The sequence below is a fragment of the Gopherus flavomarginatus genome, chromosome 6 (genome assembly GCF_025201925.1).
Source record: "Gopherus flavomarginatus isolate rGopFla2 chromosome 6, rGopFla2.mat.asm, whole genome shotgun sequence".
Taxonomy (NCBI): domain Eukaryota; kingdom Metazoa; phylum Chordata; order Testudines; family Testudinidae; genus Gopherus; species Gopherus flavomarginatus.
The window spans coordinates 29,336,293-29,354,616 of NC_066622.1; the positions used below are offsets into that span (position 1 = coordinate 29,336,293).

An 18,324-nucleotide genomic window follows, 5' to 3' on the forward strand; every position below is an offset into this window, starting at 1 on the left:
CCTCTTGTAACTTAACCAGAGAAGCTGAGAGATGAGGCATGTGCTTATCTGAGGGAAGAGTATTGGAGCCTTGGAGATTTTGTATAAATCTATTTATACAAGTTTTATGATAGGAATTCTTTTCCCCAAAGAGAGTCAATTCTATCACAGCAGTTGCTCCTTTGCATGATACTTAAAGTATCATAGGGTATATCTACATAGCAGTTAAACACCACCGGCTGGCCCAGGTCAGCTGACACGGGGCTCAGGCTGCAAAATTGCTGTGTAAATGTTTGGACTCAGGCAAGTGTCCCAGAGCCTGGGCTTGAGACTGAGCCCAAACATCTACGCAACTAGTTTCAGCCCTGCAGCCTGAGTCAGCTGAATTGGACCAGCCACAGCTGTGCCATGGGTCTTTTCTTCCAGTGTAGACATAGCCTTTGAGAGACAAGGCTGAGGTAGCATGTTTTATTGGACCAACAGACGTTAGTGTCTCTCTCACGTTGGCCTAATAAAACATGTTACCTCAGCCTCATCTCTCTAAACAGTGGGACCAACATGGCTCCAAGACCACTGCAAACAACTAAAGTATCTGGGAGATAGAAAGCACCTGCTTTAAGACACCTCCCCCACCTTTTGAGTATATCTTTAGCCTATTTCTGACTTGTAAAAGCATTCTTACTGGACAATGGTTCAGTACACAGGTTTTTCTGTCTTTGCTGAAATTTCTTTGAATGATTGTTTGTTCTATATTTAGATTTGGGAACAAAAATAGTTTAAGAAAAAAAAAGAAGAAACCCTCACATTGCTGTTTGACAGAACAGACCTTTTTTATGGTTCATGAAATAATTTTGAGCAAGGCAGCATCAAGCTTTTTCTCAGAGCAATCCCACAATTTTCACCTATGCTTAGAATAGGAAATCAGTGTGACAACTGGGTAGTGTGGGTTGGCTGCTGTTGCCTTTAATGAAAGAAGCCACATTCTGACCTTGGATACATGTGAACAAGTCACACGGAAGTGATGGGAGAGATGCATAGAACTATGTGAGATCAGCATGTGAGTCAATGTGAGGTGCATTTTAGCAATTGCCATCTGTGCCATCCAGCTGCTATTTGGAAGAAAGCAACAGTGCGGTGGTTACTAATACTTATTTTAATAAAGCCACGTGCCTCTAAGCTCCATATGTTGGCAACATGACCAGTCTCTTGTACTATTCCGATGACTGACTAGTGCCTGAATAATTTACTGCCGCTTACAGGGAGGATGTGCCACATAAGAAGGGACTGAAAACTTTATTTTCTCGGGATTTGATGGTAGGGGATAGAGGAAGGAGAGAGTGTGTGTTAATGGTGTATAGATTTCATAGAATGTTAGGGTTGGAAGGGACCTCAGCAGGTCATCTAGTCCAACCCCCTGCTCAAAGCAGGACCAATCCCCAGAAAGATTTTTACCCCAGTTCCCCTCAAGGATTGAACTCACAACCTTGGGTTTAGCAGGCCAATGCTCAAACCACTGAGTTGGGATATTTTACCTTGGATGAAGACATGGGAGAAGGAGTGTGGCCCTGGGCCATGCACACAGCTCAAAGCAATGTGAGTGAACCTCAGCTGCACCTACAGATAGGAGTACAAGTTATCAGTCCAGGAGGAGCCCAGTCCAAGGAGAGGAGTGATGCCCATATAAACAGCAAAAGAGTGTGTGCACCTGTGGTGCAAGGGCAGTAGCAGAGGTAGTTAGGGGTTGTCTGCACAGGGAAATTGACCAAAATAGCTATTCCAGAGTTAGTCTCCACTCGTGGTGTTATTCTGGAATAGATATTCCACTTTAAATTCACACTCTACCTTTCTCCAGAACAGCAGCCCCGGGGAGATAACACCCTTACACCAACATTCCCCCTTCATCCACAGCCAGGATCCCTGCTGGCTGTTTAACAGAGGCTAGAAAAGTATGACTCTGCAGGTGAGCCAAGCAAGCTACACACCACACGTGGACAGGCACAAACCTGAATATTAGCAAAGGGAAGTTTAATAAAAAGCTGGCAGTCTCCACTGCAGGGTGCCAAAGGTATCTGAGAGATTAAAGTGAGCGTCAGTGAGAGATCATATTAAAGTAATGGGAACCAAAAGGAAAAATGAAACACTTCCCTCCACCCAAGCATAGCTGTATGGCCACCTATAAAGGAGCAGTCGATTACAGATGTTGTGCAGCTGAATACAGACTAGAGATGGGACAAGGCAAATTATTTTGGCCTTGAATTCACAGCTTGTAGGAACAGGGAGAAGTTTCCTTGGCTCATTTGTGATTGCTAAACTGAAACAACACTCTCCTTCACCTCTTTTCAATGATTCCAGCCATTCTTCTAGGGTTTTCAAGAAGAATCAACTAATAAACATGCATAACCTGGCACTACGATAGGAAACTCGCTACAGTAGCTAGGGTACACAGTAAACCATCCTCCCTGTGCATATGAAAATATCCAGTAAACTCAGAGTCCTGCCACCACCAAACCAAGAGTGTGCCATCCAGTAGCCCCACCACTGGAAAAACAGATACAGTTAGCAGTAGGAGAACCTGCACTAGGTGAGAATTCAGTTTGTATTAACATCCATATTATGATATGAAATTACCAAACTACAGGAAGCCTCCATTTTCCTCAGTCTCAGCACATGTGCCCTCATTTTATCCCCTGGGATAGTTCCTTCCTTGACAAGGAAAAAGCTATGGCTTTGACTGGTGGCCTGCTTTCTCCCCTCTTCAGGGATTTTTTGAAAATCACAGCAGACCAGCTGCCTTCTATCACCTTTAAGAAACGTATCTGCTGTCTCTCTTCTTCACAGGGGTGACTCCAGGCCCCAGCATGCCAAGCACATGCTTGGGGCGGCAAGTCTTGGGGGGTGCTCTGCCCGTCGCCGCGGGGGCGGCAGGCAGGCTGTGTTCGGTGGCTTGCCTGCGGGAGGTCCGCTGGTCCCGCAGCTTTGGTGGACCTCCCGCAGGCATGCTGCCGAACGCAGCCTGCCTGCCATGCTTGGGGCGGCAAAATGCCTAGAGCCACCCCTACTTCTTCAGGCTTGAGCAGACAAGCCCAGATAGCTTCTGCTCAGCCTTTGGGGTTACGCTCAGCTAATCAGCCCACCTGAAGGAGTGTCATGTGACAAAATCCAGTCCACGCAGTTCAGCAATGCATCCCAAGGAGTGCAAATAAATATGATGATTTTTTTTCCTAACATGAACATTTTTGGAGGAAATGCTGCATTTGTGTAGAAACATTGACAACAACCCAAAAACTCAAACCAGGAAATTTGGAGTGTTTGGAGTTTGAGGTAGATTCTTTTTTACAGGTCTCTTGCTGGTTTTCAGAGGTACTGTTGTTGCCAGTTATCTGAACTGACTGCAGGAGTGTATCAAGTGAAATGGAAAAGCTCATGTCTGTGACTCCTTGAAAGTCCTCCTATTAGACACCCACTGCAGCTGGTACATATTACCATGCCAAAATCTCTGCAGCTGGGCAACAGATTGATGTACACCCACAGAAGTTATTTTTAGTGCTTGTCTCTGAAAGATCATGAAATTCGGTCCTGGGTCCTTTCCAACGACAGGCTGTCAGTCAGTCCACATTATCAGTGTAGTAAGCAAAAAGCAGATAAGGAATATCCAATAAAAAGATGTCCAAGAGAAATGACAAATGTGCAGAAAAACAAGATGTGCTTAGGAATTTGAAGCAAATGTGTATAAGTGATGAAGCAAAATCAGTGAAATGAGCAGCCAACATTTGTCCATGCAGAAAGCCCAGCTATGCTCTCTCTTCCACTTAAATCCGGAGTCTGTAAAGGGCCAGGTTCTCTCCTGCCCTGTGTTTTGTTTAAAGGGTTGGAGGAAAGGCACATATTTAGGCCAAGAAATTAGAAAGCGAGAGGACAGAATGCTAAGGTAAAGGGCAGCATGGCTGAGAGATCTTTACAGAAGCAGGAAGCATGGTGCTGCAGATTTACCCCAGTGAGAGAAGAGAAGGTGTTTCTTCCTGTGCGAGGAGCTAAGCTCATATAAAGTTTTGATAGTAGGGGAAAAAATAAGCAAAGCATAACAAAAGACACAAAACGAGGCTAAAAACTCAACAGCAGAAAGCTATCAAGATGGAAGGTCTATTGATGGAAAAATCAAATGGGGGCAAAATGCTGTACAGTTAGTAGCAATTTACCACCAGACTGCAAGAGATCCCTGAAGGCCAGTCTGCCCTGAGGAGATTCCAGCAAAGGCAGGAAGTGCTGTTGGAGTTAACACTGTGTCTGTGTTTTCCTTACTACATGCGCTTGCTTACGGGGTAAGTGTAGTGTTGCCACAGGTGTGGCTGAAAGGGTCTGATCCAGTTTCCATTGAATTAGAGCCAGATCCTTGCCCCGAGCTAAATCCCCCGTATGCTGCTCTAAAGGGGCAGTGGAGGATTCCTCTAATATAAAGGAAGCCTCTGGTGGTATAAAATCAGCCTACCTGGCTTAGTGTCACCCAGGGCCGGTGCAAGCATTTAGGCAAACTAGGCAGCCGCCTAGGGCGCCTAGTGGTTGAGGGCGCCTAAAAGTCCCCTCAGGCGAGGAGGTGAGCTGGGTGGGGGGGCGCGCGGGAAGGGCTGCCCTCAGTAACGGGGAGAGGGGGAACAGGGGAACAGCTCCCTGCCCCAGCTCACCTGCACTCTGCCTCCTCCGCTGAGCACACAGCCCCGCTCTAAGTCTCCTCCAATCAGCGCCACAAGCCTGGGCAGGGAGGAGAATTAGAGCAGCGCCGGTGTGCTTAGTGGAGGAGGCGGAGCCAAGGTGAGCTGGGGCGGGCTACCCAGGCAGGGTTAGCTTCCATGGGGGGAGGTCTCCCCAGGCAGGGTTAGCTGCTGTGGTGAGGGGGGAGAGGGGAGAAGTCTCCCCAGGCAGGGTTAGCTGCCATGGGGGGGGGGGGCGTCTCCCCAGGCAGGGGTTAGCTGCTGTGGCGGGGGGGAGGAGAGGGGGGAAGTCTCCCCAAGCAGGGTTAGCTGCCGTGGCGGGGGCGTCTCCCCAGGCGGGGTTAGCTGCCGTGGCGGGGCGGGGAGTCTCCCCAAGCGGGGTTAGTTGCTGGGGGGGATGGAGGAGAGAGGGGTTAGCTGTCATGGTGGGGGAGTATCTGCTGCAGGGGGCTCCCCGGGTGGGGGGCAGAGTTAGCTGCCGTGGGGGGAGGCGGGTTAGCTGGGTGGGGGGTGCAAGGTGGAAGTTTCGCCTAGGGCGTGAAACTTCCTTGCACCAGCCCTGGTGTCACTCCCCTGTCCTGCCCCCTCCACATAAGTGGTATATTGGGTATTGGGGTGTGGCCTGAACACTGCTGCTCTAAGTTCTGCCAGGGGCTGGACTGGCCTCCAGTTGCCCCCAAGATTGGGTAAGCAGAAAGGGGTCGTACTGGCACCTCTGCCCTCCCTACCTCAGCTCACCTGAGAATGCAGCCCTTTGCGTGGGTGCAGAATCGGGCCCCTCTTCTCAGGCTCTGCTTTTAGATCATTTGTTCTGAAATATCTCTCCATGGTGAGTTCAAGGGTGGCTTATTTGCGGGAGTCTGAAGGAGTCCAGCCCTTTTCCCCCGTTATCTGAAAATGCAAAAAAAAAAAAATCTCCAGTGTTTTTCCACATGAACAGGCTTGTCCGAGTGCTGTTTTGCATTCAGATAATACACTGGCGATTTTACACCTACAAAAGCTGAAAGTAATTATGAGCCAAATCAGCTGGGGGGAAGAATTTAGTCAGAAAAATGTGAATGGTAATTGGGAGTCATTTAAGAATATCTTACTAGATGTCCAGAAAGCCACAATCCCACAATTGAGGAAGAAGACTATACGTGTTAAAAAAACAAACTGGTTTGTAGGGGAAGTAAAAGCAACTATAAAAAAATTAAAACATAAAAATATAACATAGAAGAAAGGGTAATTTGGTACTAATGAATGTAAATCAGTAGAAAGGAACTGTAGAAATGTGATAAGGGAAGCCAAGGGACACCAGAAGAAATCTATGGCCCACAGAGTTAAGGACAATAAAGAGGAGTTTTAAAAATATATATTAGGAATGAAAAGAATGCTGACAATTATATTGATCCATTATTAGGTGGAAAGGGCAGAATTATCAATAATAATGCTGAAAAGACAGTATTCAATAAATATTTCTGTTCTGTATCTGGGGAAAAAGCGGATGATATGTCATCATATTGTGATAACATTCTTTTTCTATTCCATTAGTATCTCTGGAGGACATTAAACAGAAGCTACTAAAATAAGACATTTTTTAAATCAGCAGGTTCAGATCACCTGCATCAAGAGTCTTAAAAGAACTGGCTGATGAGCTTGCTAGACTGCTAATGCTGATTTTCAATAAGTCTTGGAACACTGGGGAAGTTCTGAAAAAAAGCTAATGGGCCAATTTTTTAAAAGAATAGATGGGATGACCTGGGTAATTATAGATCCATCAGGCTGGGCAAGATAATGAAGCAGCTGATATGGTACTTAAAGAAGGATAATGTAATTAATGCAAATCAAGGCTTAAAGAAGGATAATGTAATTAATGCAAATCAAGATAGGTATATGGAAAACAGATCCAGCCAAACTAACTTGATTATTTTTCTGAGATTGCAAGTTTGCTTGGAAAAGATAATCGTGTTGGTGTAATATACTTAGATTTCTCTAAGGTGTTTGACTTGGTACTGCACAGCATTTTGATTTAAAAAAAAACTAGAACCATATAAAGTTAACTTGGCACATACTAAATGGATTACAAACTGTCTCATAATGTAACTGTAAACAGGGCATCACCATCAAACAGTGTATTTCCAGTGGATTCCCGCAGGGATCAGTTCTTGGGCCTTTGCTATTTAACAATTTTATCAATGGTCTGGAAGAAAAGATAAAATCATCATGGATAAAGTGTGCAAATGACACAAAAATTGGGGGAGTGATAAATAATAAACAGGACAGGTCACTGAGTCAGAGAGGTGTGGATTGCATGGTAAATTGGCTATAAGCAAAGTGGGTGTAATATATGGCTAAATGTAAACATATACCTGTGGGAACAAAGAATCTAGGCCATACCTACAGGATGGGAGACTGTATCCTGGGAAGCAGTGATTCTGAAAAGGATTTTGGGGTCATGATGGATAATCAGCTGAACATGAGTTCCTAGTGTGATGCTGTGACCAAAAGAGCTGATGCGATCCTGGGATTTATAAACAGGAGACTTTTGAGTAGGAGTGGATCTATGAATCTATGCCTTTATTTGGCACTAGTGTGACCGCTGCTGGAATCCTGTGTCCAGTTCTGGTCCCCACAATACAAGAAGGATGTTAATAAATTGGTGGAGAGGGTTCATAGAAGAATCATGAGACTGAATAAAAGACTAGAGAACATGCCTTGTGAGGATAAACTGAAGGAGCTCAATTCATTTAGCTTAACAAAGAAAGAGGTGACTTGATTACAGTCTGTAAGTAGCTACATGGAGAACAAATATTTAATAATGGGCTCTTCAATCTAGCAGAGAGAAGTACATGATCTAATGGCTGGAAGTTGGAGCTAGACAAATTCAGATTGGAAATAAGGTGTAAATTTTTAACAGTGAGAGTAATTAACCATTGGAACACTTTACCAAGTGTCATGGTAGATTCTCCTTTACGGACAATTTTAAAATCAAGATTGGATGTCTTTCTAAAAGATCTCTAGGAATTATTTTGAGGAAGCTCTATGGCCTGTGTTCTACAAGAGGTCAGACTTGATTATCACAATGGTCCCTCCTGGCCTTGGAATCTATGAAAGTCAGGACGTTCCAAGTTATGCTTCCAACAGCACTCAGAACTTGGCCAAATTTCACTTCTATTAAGGCATAAATGTCAATTCAAAGGGTTTGATCCTGCAGATCTGTAGTCACTTTGAGATGGTGATGCAGCCACTAGATGCCATTTGCACAATGCTGGGACCACTTGATCATGTAAATGCAAATTACATGTCCGCCCACAGCTATCTTCTCTTGTCTAGTTGCAAGGCAGTACTTAAGTGACAGGGAGGCCATCACACATGGCTGTGTGAAGAGATGCACAATTGGATGCAATGCTAATAAAACAAAACAAAAGTGATGGTGTCACCTTATGTGCTTAATATTGTATTACAGCGAGTGTGCAGTGAAATGGCTACACGTAGCACGACTAGTTTGATACCACTGCCTGTAACTCAGGGCAAGTCTACACGCTGCAGAGGTGCAGCTGCACCGCTCTGGTGCTTTAGTGAATATAAATATGCCAATGAAAGAGCTTCTCCCATCGGCGTAGTTAATCCACCTCCGCGAGAGGCAGAAGCTATGTCAACAGGAGAAGCCCTCCTGTCGACATAGTGGTGTCTGTACTGGATGGATTTTTCATAACCCTGAGCTACATAATTATATCAATGTAAGTTTATAGTGTAGGCCTGGCCTAGGAGAGTTATGTAAATATGTGAAGTGACAGGGGAACTTCCTGCAATATCTATGGGAGACCATATTGTATTAAATATAAGAATAGTTTATGTATCATTGTAGGCCAGGGATTATATGCACTTCCCAGGGAGAGAGCTACCACAGCTCCTCTGGGAAGTAAAAACAGTAGGAGATGGTTAAGGCAAATCACTCGGGTTGTAACTTCTTGAGTGAGGTACTGCCTGTGATACTGCACCACATATTCTTCACAGTGGTATTATTATGATATGATTGACATAATTATGATGTATTTTATGCAAGATAAGTCACGTGAGATGTCATTGGAAAAGTTAGGATGTGCTGAATATGATTACCCTATTTGTATGCATGTATCATTTTTGTATCTGAAGTTATGCATATTGACCTATGTATCTGTATTTCAAATATAGTTACTCCTGGGTAGCACCCACTAGACAAGATGCATTCAGTTTAGATAGTGGTTGGGAAAGGGCCTAGTCAGGGTAATGGGCCATTAGGAAAAACAATAGGCCTTAGGAGAAGCTTATTTCCCACCTAGGGAGCCTTCCTATGAATGCTCCAGACAGCCTCCAAGTAATGGCTGCTATGATTCTACAAGGACATTTGATGAGACCACATATCTCTAGACTCCATCCTGGAATGTCAGTATTTTTCCACAGACTGGTCTGGGAGCCAAGCTGTGTGAACAGAGTTCCGTCCATATGCAAAGGCTATATAAGCCAGGGAGTGACATCACCTGGGGTTCTTCACTCCCCTCACAAGAAGGTTCCTGGAAACACCTGAGGAAGACTGAACTGGGGGAAGTGCTGGACCCAGGCTAAAGGGATTCCTAGCCTGTAAATGAAACACCTGGGGAGTCCAAGCTGTAAAGCAAGTGCAGTTTGCCCCTTAAGAATCTGCAGCCTGCTTGTATCATCTCTTAGGATGGGTCTGCTATTCATATCCAATCTATTTAGTATATTAAGCTTAGTTTGTGTTTTTTGTTTATTTGCTAGGTAATCTGCTTTGACCTGTTTGCTATCACTTATAATCACTCACAGTCTATCTTTTGTAGTTAATTGTTTTTGCTTTATCTAAACCAGTGAGTTGGAGTGAAGTGTGTGGAAATCATAACTTGGGGTAAAGGCTGTTGCATATTCCTCTCCACATTGAGGGAGGGAGCGAATTTTATGAGCTTACACTGTATAGGTCCCTGGGCAGCGCAAGATGGTATAATTTTGGGTTTATACTCTGGGGTGTGGGGGTGCCTGAGGAGCTGGGAGTTGCCTTAGCTGTAGCCTTCCTATGCAGCGGCTGGTCAGAGAGCCTGCATGTAACTGCAGTTGGGTGTGTCCTTACCTGTGTGTATGCTGGTGAAAGTGCAGGCCTGAGGGGCTCTGCAGCTTGTCACAGCAGTACAGTGTGAGAGGGAGCCCAGACTGGTGGGTCAGGGGGCTCAGTGGTACCCCAGGGGTGACAACCCATCACACCGCTTCCTGAGAAGGCTCACATATTCTGGTTCAAACTGGATTCTTCAAAAACCAACAGACAAAGAAAGGTTTTTTAAGCCCGTGCTTAAACTGACTCAGGGCCTTCAATCTGGTTCCTGATTTTAAAGACTGATATGAGCGTGTAAGAACGGGGAAAACCCACTTGTGGGGTTTGAAGGACTGACCCCTGCCAGAACCCCATGTTGGAGTTGGGGATGACCTCTGGTAAGTTTTCTAATATGTGTGTAGGTTCTTTTATTGTCTTTATATACCAGGGGTAGGCAACCTATGGCACGCATGCCAAAGGCGGCACGCGAGCTGATTTTCAGTTGCACTCACATTGCCTGGGTCCTGGCATCAGTCCAGGATGCTCTGCATTTTAATTTAATTTTAAATGAAGCTTCTTAAGCATTTTAAAAACCTTATTTACTTTACATACAACAATAGTTTAGTTATATATTATAGACTTACAGAAAGAGGCCTTCTAAAAACGTTAACATGTATTACTGGCACGTGAAATCTTAAATTAGAGTGAATAAATGAAGACTCAGCACACCACTTCTGAAAGGTTGCCGACCCCTGTTATATACTTTCTCTGTAATGCTTCTCCTTAGCAATAAATGTGTTTGCTTAGGAGAAGCTGTGTGGTAACTTGTAACTGCTGGCAATACACTGCCATAGCCCTTGGAGAGAAAGCAAAGCACAGGTGCTTACTTGCTGGAGGTATCACAATGCAGATCAGGGAGCTGTGCAGCCTTAAAAACCCTGGTTGGAAAGAAATGAGATGCAGGTCTTCTCTCAGGAGAGATGACATCTGAGAGCTGGAAACCTTTAAGTGGGTGACCATGAAGGGGGAACACTGGTGCAGTTACTCTGAAACTGTGACACTAGCACTTTTGACATGGCAAGTGCTTTACCATTGTTACAAGGTAACACTGTGAAACACTGTGTATCCTTGGAGAGAAGTATCCATGATACTGGGCTGAACATTTCTTGTAAAAAGTCAAGGATACTTGCACAACTAAAATGACCTCTTAGAGCTTGGAGTGTAACTTAACTGGCCTGCACTTTAAAAATCTATGGCCTTCCTTCTGCAACTGCTGCATGAAGCCAGTACACCCCCACACTGAATCAGCCATAGCAGGATTCAGCCATGAGAGTTTTAGTGTTGAGGCAAAGAACAGATTGTCTCTGGCCCTTGCACAGGGCGAGGAAGCGAAGTGGGTGCAAGATCTACAGACAATAGCAATCTGGGGAGTGCAGAGATGGCTTTCTTTCCCCAAATGATCACAAAAAGGAGGAGGCAGACCTATGTCCTCTCTTTTCTCCATTACCATCCTATAGACTTGGCCAGAAACATTGGGGGATGTAGGCTGCAGCATCCCAGCCATTGCTCCCCCATTGGGGTTATATAGTTCTGCACCACTCCACACCCAATGTGGGTCAGTGGCCAAATCCCACAGTATGGCCCCAAATGGGGCACTTCAAATCAATCGTATCCAATCCAGTCACGGTCTTGGGACGACTGGGCAAAGGGGTGTGTGATTTTTAGCTCAAATCCGGGAATGCCTCAAAATATATACTATTCTTGTCCCCTCTCCCTTTCCGTTCCCCAATATGGCTATGCCTTCAGAGAGAGGCATGGGCTAGTCAGGGTTTGAACATGGACCTAGGAATCAGGGTCTTCAGAGTTCTAGTTATGGCTTTGACAATGACGTCCTCTGTGATCATGGGCAACTCACTCACCCTTCCTGCCTCAGTTTCCCAGCTGTGAAAGGGAGAAGATCACATTCCCTACCTTGTAACAATGGGAAAGCACTTGCCACGTGAAAAGTGCTAGATATATATTTGCTAAATTATATTAATTTTCTTCCTTGCCTTAATATACTGTTGCAACTAATGCTGCGTGTGTGTGTATTTGTATTTCAGAAAAGGTTCCATTATTGTTTTCATAATGGCTCCATTATTATCAATGCAAAATCACCTGACATAGAACAAAAGAAAAGTTCCACTCACCCCCATTAGAAATCACTCCATTGCCAACAACAGATAGGAAATACAAAATGTACTTATGATGTCCCGGTGTGCTGGAGTTCTCTCATTGCAAGGAGGTCCTATTAGCTTTCTCATCCCCTGCAGCTAGGAACAATTCTCAACTCTCACAAAGGAGAATTCATTCAATTCATCTAACAGCCGTTGAGGCATGGTTCTGTATATTACTCTTTTCTACTGGTATAGGCTGTGTCTGTATCTCCATACCCCTCCTCCCCTCCGCCCATTACACCAGCCCCGTGGACTATATAATCTTGTTTTTTTCTAATATTGTTCAGGAGCTGTAGCATGTGCTGCCTGTTTATTTTATATGATACTAGAAATAGATTTGAGAAGAGAATGCAAACAACAGCAACAACAACGTAAAACCTAGGCAAATGAACCCTCTGCATCTGTCCTTTCCAAATTTAAAGTCAAACATGGCTATGTGAGAACATCAGTATCCAGTGTTACTGTGTTTGGTGTTATTTTCAAGTAAACGCTAAGATGAGCAGGTGTTATGAGCCCAAGTCACTCACTAAGAGTATATCTATGTTCCAATTAAAAAACCTGTGGCTGGACCATGCCAGCTGGCATGCGCTTGTGGGGTTCATGCAGAGAGGCTGTTTAATTGTGGTGTAGACATTCATGCTTGAGCTCTAGGACCCTGCGAGGTGGGAGGGTCCCAGAGCTCAGGCCGAACCAGAACATCTACACCGCAATTGAACAACCCCTTAGCGTGAGCCCCACAAGCCAGAATCAGTTGGCACAGGCCACACTGGTGTCTAATTGCAGTGTAGACACACCCTAAAAGGCTTTGGAAGATTCCAGCTGGAGACTGGAATGAAGGACTGTTAAAGTACAAAAGGGGGTCACCCATGTTATGCTGCTTTTACACAATGGAGGGAGCATCAGTGAACAAAAGTACAAAATGACACTCGTGTTTCATAGATCAGTATAAATTCACAGAATCCACCCGATGCACGTGCCTGTAACTCTTGTTAACACTGGGCCCAGTCCTGCCACTTCTGCTCAGTCCTTACTCAGGCAAAATGCCCACTGACTTCACTGATCCCACTGACTTTTGCAAGGACTGCAGGATTTAGTCCAATGCACTACGAGTGTTTTCCTTCAGGACGTGCATTTGTACATTTTTAACATTAGTAGGACACCCCTAGAGAGGCAGCGGCTAATGCTCCGGTATGTGGTTGCACTCTGCTTTTCCACCCAAAGCATCTCCTAGTGGACAATGACTACATAATCATTGAAAGCCAATTCCTAGTCTGGCTGAAGTCATTGGGAGTTTGCTACTGAGTGAAATGGGCTCAGGTGGTGTACCTATAGAATAACCAGGTGGTGCATAGTGATGATCCAACTACAGTCTTCAGGGAAATTTTTTAAAATCGCAGGGCTTTAGTGGTGCAGCTCCCAACGACCTCCATGGGAGGCAGGCTGCAGCTGCTAAATCCCCACACAAAGCTTTATAGAATGGCTTCACAATAGGATCAGCTGCAAAAGTAAGCTCTACATTAAATGCACAAAGGCCAAAAATAGCTTGTTTTGAAAGCTCTTTGCTGCAGTGTTAACATGGTCCCTTGACAGGTCTTGCAAATGCAAGCATTCTGCACTCCATGCAACAACTTGCAGACCAAGGTACATTTTACAGAGTTCCTCTCCTCTTCTCCCATCCCAAACTCTTGTTAGTTTCTTTCTTCTCCCTCTGGCCTTTCTCCTTCTCCTCCTCTATACTTGCTGTTTTGATGAGATTGTTTTCCCTTATAACTACTTCCTATCACCTCAAGAGCATTGAGTGGAGTTGCTGGCACTAAAAAAAGCATTTGTCCTTGGCAACATATGGTGCCCAGTTGTGATGCTGCCAGTAATTGCTTTTTTTCGTGGGCATTTCTAGCACTTGATTAGAAAGTCTTTACAATGTTGTGCTCTGCATCAGCATGCAGTATCAGCATTTGAATCTTGTATTTTTGTAGCACTTCGTTCTTGCACGGGTAAGTAATCTCCACACCCCAGTCATACTTCCTGCCAGTGAAATGCTTATTTCCTCTCTTGATACACACACTTAACTCAGCGGAAGGGTGGCGGTGCTTTCAGAACAACAGCTTCAACTGTGATGTGCTTCAACTTTTAGATAATGTTTTCACCTCTTAGCTCAGAGAGCTGAGAAGTGCTTGCCCTGGTTTACATGAGGTAAAGGAAAGTCACTGATGCTTGAAAATCAAGATGGAATCTTTCATGTCAATAAGCAGAACCTTTTTGTCATTTCCATATGCACGGTTTGGAAAAATAAATAAGGTGAAAAATAACTCCTGCCTTTCAAATGTGCGGGGGAGATGGAATTTACAAGGGGTAGTTAGTCCTCTGGCACAAGGGAATCCATCCAGAGGTGGGGCAAGAGGGTTTGGTCTGCTCGTGTGTTGAGAGAACACTATTGCTAGGGCCCTACCAAATTCACGGTCCATTTTGGTCAATTTCACAGTCGTAGGATTTTAAAAATTATAAATTTCATGGTTTCAGATATTTAAATCAGAAATTTCACAGTATTGTAATCGTGGAGGGTCTTAACCTAAAACAGTGTCTTGGGAGCGGGGTGTGTCACAAGGCTATTGTGTGAGGGGATCATAGTATTACCACCCTTATTTCTCTGCTGCTGCCTTCAGAGCTGGGTGGCCGGAGGGCAGCTGCTTGTCAGGTGCCCTGCTCTGAAGGCAGTGCCACTGCCAGCAGCCGCACAGAAGTAAGGGTGGCAATGCCATACCATGCTGCCCTCACTTCTGTGCTGCTGCTGGCGGCAGCGCCGCCTTCAGAACTGGGTTCTTGGACTGCAGTCAACTCTCTCCAGCTGCCCAACTCTGTGAAATCTGGTCTCCCCTACAATAGACAGATTTCATGGGGGAGATCAGATTTCAGGGTCCGCAATGTATTTTTGGGATCAGATTTGGTAGGGCCCTACCTATGGCGGTTCAACTCCCACTGCTGCATAGAGAGGGGGAATGCTATCTCCTTGGCACCATTCCTACCCACAAGCTTCATAAATGCCCTTCTGCATTATCTGCATCTGGAAGGGGGTTGATGATGTATTAGAGACGAAGTGAGAGTTAGAGGTTAGTGGAGCAAGGAAAGCTGTTGTGCTCCAGGGCAGTCTCCTCTTGAGCCCATGAGCGGGTATCCAAGCAGGTGTCCTAGCTGGAGCTGATACGGGCAGCATTAACCCGTGCAGATTCCATTTTGTGGCTGCTACTGAACAGCCACCAGGGGACTCCGGTGCACATATTAGTGTGCAAGCAGAGAGAGGGCCTTACAGTTTGTCTGCATGTGAAAGTTGTACAACCCTGTCCCCTCCGTGTAGATACAGTTATACCTGTAGAACAGTGCTGATACCAGAATAGCTTATTCCCATATGGGAAGGAGACTAAACTATACCAGTGTACGGCACCTTTGCACCAGTATAACTGCACCCATGCTGGGGTTGGGACCAGTCTAACTAGATCAGTAAAAAAGCACCCCTCCTCCCAACTGAAATAGGGAGACTGATACAACTTCCTCGTGTAAGCCAACCCTTATGCTCATTTACCCTGAGGTCCCTTTGCGCTGCTATGTGAGCGGAAAGGGCCAATGAGTGAGTGTAACTGTAGTTTATGCCCATTTTAAGGCTACTTCATGTTCCCAAAACAGTATAAAGGGACTTGGGAGTACCTGAGACTCAATCCCATAGTGTAGGCAACTAGCATGATTTGTCAGTAGGGCAGTTAAGAAAACTGCAACAAAATTCAAAAAGAGATGCCCCACCCACCCACCGTGTTACACCGGCAGGTACCACTTGTCTTCAAGCTGTGCCTCCTTCACAATTATGCAACTCTCCCAGCTTCAACTGAGGCACAATTATTTGCCCCATCACTGCCCACTGTTTTAATGCTAGAGCAAGCAGTCCATGTAGCACAGCACAAATTGTTTGGTAAATGCTTGATGTGCAAATAAAATGGAATTGAAAGATCTGACTCTGCTAAAGCAAGTGAAACCCAACTAACTTTCACCTTCTTATTTGCAGATTCCACCAAGAATGGACTAGGGACATTGCAGCTTCTGCATGTGGCAGAGGAAATGACTGTCAGCCCAACTTCAACACAAGCGATAGTGCACCTATTAAACAGTTACTGCCAGAACATAACGTTCCAATACATACAGTGAGTACGATACACGTTGAGGTCTATAGACATGACAAGGACATTTACAAGAAACCCATCTCTCATATCCCTGGATAGTCAATGTCAGAAACAAATAATTTGCTGTATTGGACCAAAATGAAATCTGATTAGAAATATGTGCCTTAAAGACTGCGTAGAAAACTACTTAATTATTCTTATGAATCTGAAAATTTTATACATCAAGATTATTTTAAAATGCTTCCAGATTTAACTTAAATAAAATAATGAATGTTGATGCTTACAATAAGTAGCCATTCTCTACCAAGTGCTAGATATCATGGCAAGAATATAATATTCTCCTGTACATACTATAGAGAGAAATGGTAACCATTTGTATATTTGCTTCATGTAAAGTCTCTGACAACAACGACACATTCATATGACTGCAAACTTCTTTTAACCTGCGTTCTTTTTGTAATCATGCCAGAAAAAAAACGTATTTTTGCACACACCTTTGAGAATTACAATAAAATTTCTTTTTAATGAAAAAGCACTGTCATTTTATTTGAGAATGGCATTATTAGTTAACTCATCCATTCTAGGTATATACAGGACCTCCTTATTCATATTAGAATATATGTGTTCTTGTTTTTCCAGGTTGGATCATTAAGGAACTGCTCTGGCTCTTATTCCATAGTTACAATATAATTGTTCTCCATGTTCAAACAGAGTTCTTATTTGTTCTCTCATCAGAAAAATAAGAGGAATTGGTGCCACTTTCCAGCCCTTATAAAATAGGATTGTAAGGCGAGCCCTGACAATAGACTTAATTGTGTGACCTCCTTATGAAGAATTCAGATGTTTCACTATATCCTTTTTTTCTCTCCACCAAATTTTGAAAGACTTTTTAGTTATTTTTATCAGCTCAGATTGTTGCAGTTTGCTAAAGAATCTAGAAAAACCCTACTTCATTTTGGCCCCAATTCAGAAGAGCACTTAAGCATGTGCTTAACTTTAAACACATGCTTAAGTCCCACTGAACGATGTTAAGCACATGCTTATGTGCATTGTTACATTGAGCCTTTTGGTGGCCGTGATGACTCTAGGAATTCTGCAGCTGAGTGGGCCTGGGGCATGCCTGTTTGTGGTCTGCTCAGTGCTGTCTGAGTACTGCACAGCACACTCCATTCCCATTGACTTTATTGGGAGAGACAAACACTCAGTCTCCTGCGGGAAGTTCTCAGTGCCTGTTGGATATAGCCCTTGTCATTTCACCCATAATGCTCCTCCAGCTCTCAGTTGTTTCATCATATTGCTAGTGGGTAAGAGGCCCAAAAGCGCCAAAGTGGGAATTTTCATAATGTTTTGTATGAATATGGTGTGTGCCTCGGTTTCCCCAATGCATAGTTAACTGGGTGGTGGGAAAAGGTGGTTTATTCTTTATAGTGATCCAGGGTGACTGACGACTGGCTGTCTGGGGTCCTATGACAAACCCAGAGGACAATGGCTCGGACATTTGGTGCTTAGTAACTAATGACCGAGGACAGCTGGTGCTCTCTCCAGGAAGCTAGCTAGTTTTGGCCAGTGGGAGAAGAAAGAACTGAGATGGACGGCCAGGTGACCTGTTCAGCCTGGGAATCAGAACCCAGGATGGAGGAGGGGCCCTTAGGCGTGGGTAGTGTGGGCTGCTGGAAGCAGGACACATGTTTCTGCACTGAGTCTCAAGGGCGGGTGAGACAGAAAGCTCAGGGCTGACCCCAATGGACTTTGATGTAACTTTCTATTCTCAATGCTAACTAAGAACTTTCTGCGCTGTGTTCCAGAATCTAATAAACCCTTTCGTCTGAGGGTCACTCCAGTCTGAAGAGGTCAGGGGTGCATTGCTCCCTTTGCACGTGCGAGTCTTCCCCAGGGGTCCAGGTCGAGTGGACTCACTGAGGGGAGCTCATGGATTCAGCAGAGGTGCTGAAGGCTCCAAGGTTCAGAACCAGGATGTGGTGAAGCCAGGGGGCTTACCTCAGCCACTGTGTGGGAGCACTGGACCTGTAGATCCATGCCAGTCCCATTTTCAAAAGTGACTGAAGCTCTTAGGGCCAGATATTTAAAGGTATGTAGGTGCCTAACTCCCACTGAAATTCTCACATAAATACCTTTGGGATCTGCGCCTTAGGTTCTTAAGTCACTTAAGTATTTTAGGAAATGTTAATTTCTAG

At 44.7% G+C, this 18,324-nt stretch overlaps 1 protein-coding gene across 4 annotated transcripts in view; it reads left to right on the top strand.

The window, feature by feature from the left end:
- The window catches only part of SUSD3 (sushi domain containing 3), a 53,032-nt gene extending 36,371 nt beyond the window's left edge, over positions 1-16,661 (top strand). For all 4 annotated transcript variants that reach the window (XM_050959213.1, XM_050959210.1, XM_050959212.1 and 1 more), the window contains one exon: positions 16,015-16,661. In XM_050959213.1, coding sequence (XP_050815170.1) covers positions 16,015-16,228 — 214 coding nt within the window. In that variant the 3' untranslated portion in view covers positions 16,229-16,661. The remainder of the gene's footprint in view (positions 1-16,014) is intronic.
- The last annotated feature ends 1,663 nt before the right edge of the window (positions 16,662-18,324 follow it).